At 68.4% G+C, this 497-nt stretch overlaps 1 protein-coding gene across 1 annotated transcript in view; it reads left to right on the top strand.

The window, feature by feature from the left end:
• The window catches only part of LOC104125981, a gene marked incomplete at its 3' end in the record, with an annotated part of 21,828 nt that overhangs the window by 11,106 nt on the left and 10,225 nt on the right, over window positions 1–497 (top strand). Inside the window, exons 3-4 of the mRNA XM_035893973.1 lie at window positions 38–217; window positions 341–452. Of these exons, the coding sequence (XP_035749866.1) occupies window positions 38–217; window positions 341–452 (292 nt within the window). The remainder of the gene's footprint in view (window positions 1–37; window positions 218–340; window positions 453–497) is intronic.

Genomic DNA, 497 nt, shown 5'->3' with positions numbered 1-497 from the left:
CGGGGCAGAGCCGGGGAGGGGGGTGCTCTGGGGGCAGAGCCGGGGACAGGGACCCTCCGGGGCCTTTGGGGACCCGGGTCCTCCAGGCTGTGGGCCCACGGGTGCTTGCCCTTGCCCCCTTGCAGGCGGAGGAGGTCCAGCAGCAGATTATCCGAGAGGTTTTCCACCTGGTGCTGAAGCGGGATGACCACATCTGCAACTTTCTGGAGTGCGGCAGGTAACCCTCTGCCCCTCCGGCCAGGGGTCCCCGTGCGGGGCTGTCCCCTCGGCCGGGGAGCCCCCCGGGCTGCCTGTCTGTGCGTGTCCCCAAAGCCCTTCACCTCTCCTGGTGTCTCCGCAGCCTGTTTGGTGGCTCCGACTACAAGCTGATCTACCGCCACTACGCCACGCTGTACTTCGTCTTCTGCGTGGACTCCTCGGAGAGCGAGCTGGGCATCCTGGACCTCATCCAGGTCGGTCCCTCGGCAGCCGGGCTCGCTGCCTGCGTGAGGGCAGCC

This window comes from Egretta garzetta, unplaced genomic scaffold (genome assembly GCF_000687185.1).
Source record: "Egretta garzetta isolate BGI_Z169 unplaced genomic scaffold, ASM68718v1 scaffold1335, whole genome shotgun sequence".
Lineage (NCBI taxonomy): Eukaryota > Metazoa > Chordata > Aves > Pelecaniformes > Ardeidae > Egretta > Egretta garzetta.
Note: the sequence above shows the minus strand (reverse complement) of the source record. Positions and strands in the feature narration are given on the sequence as shown.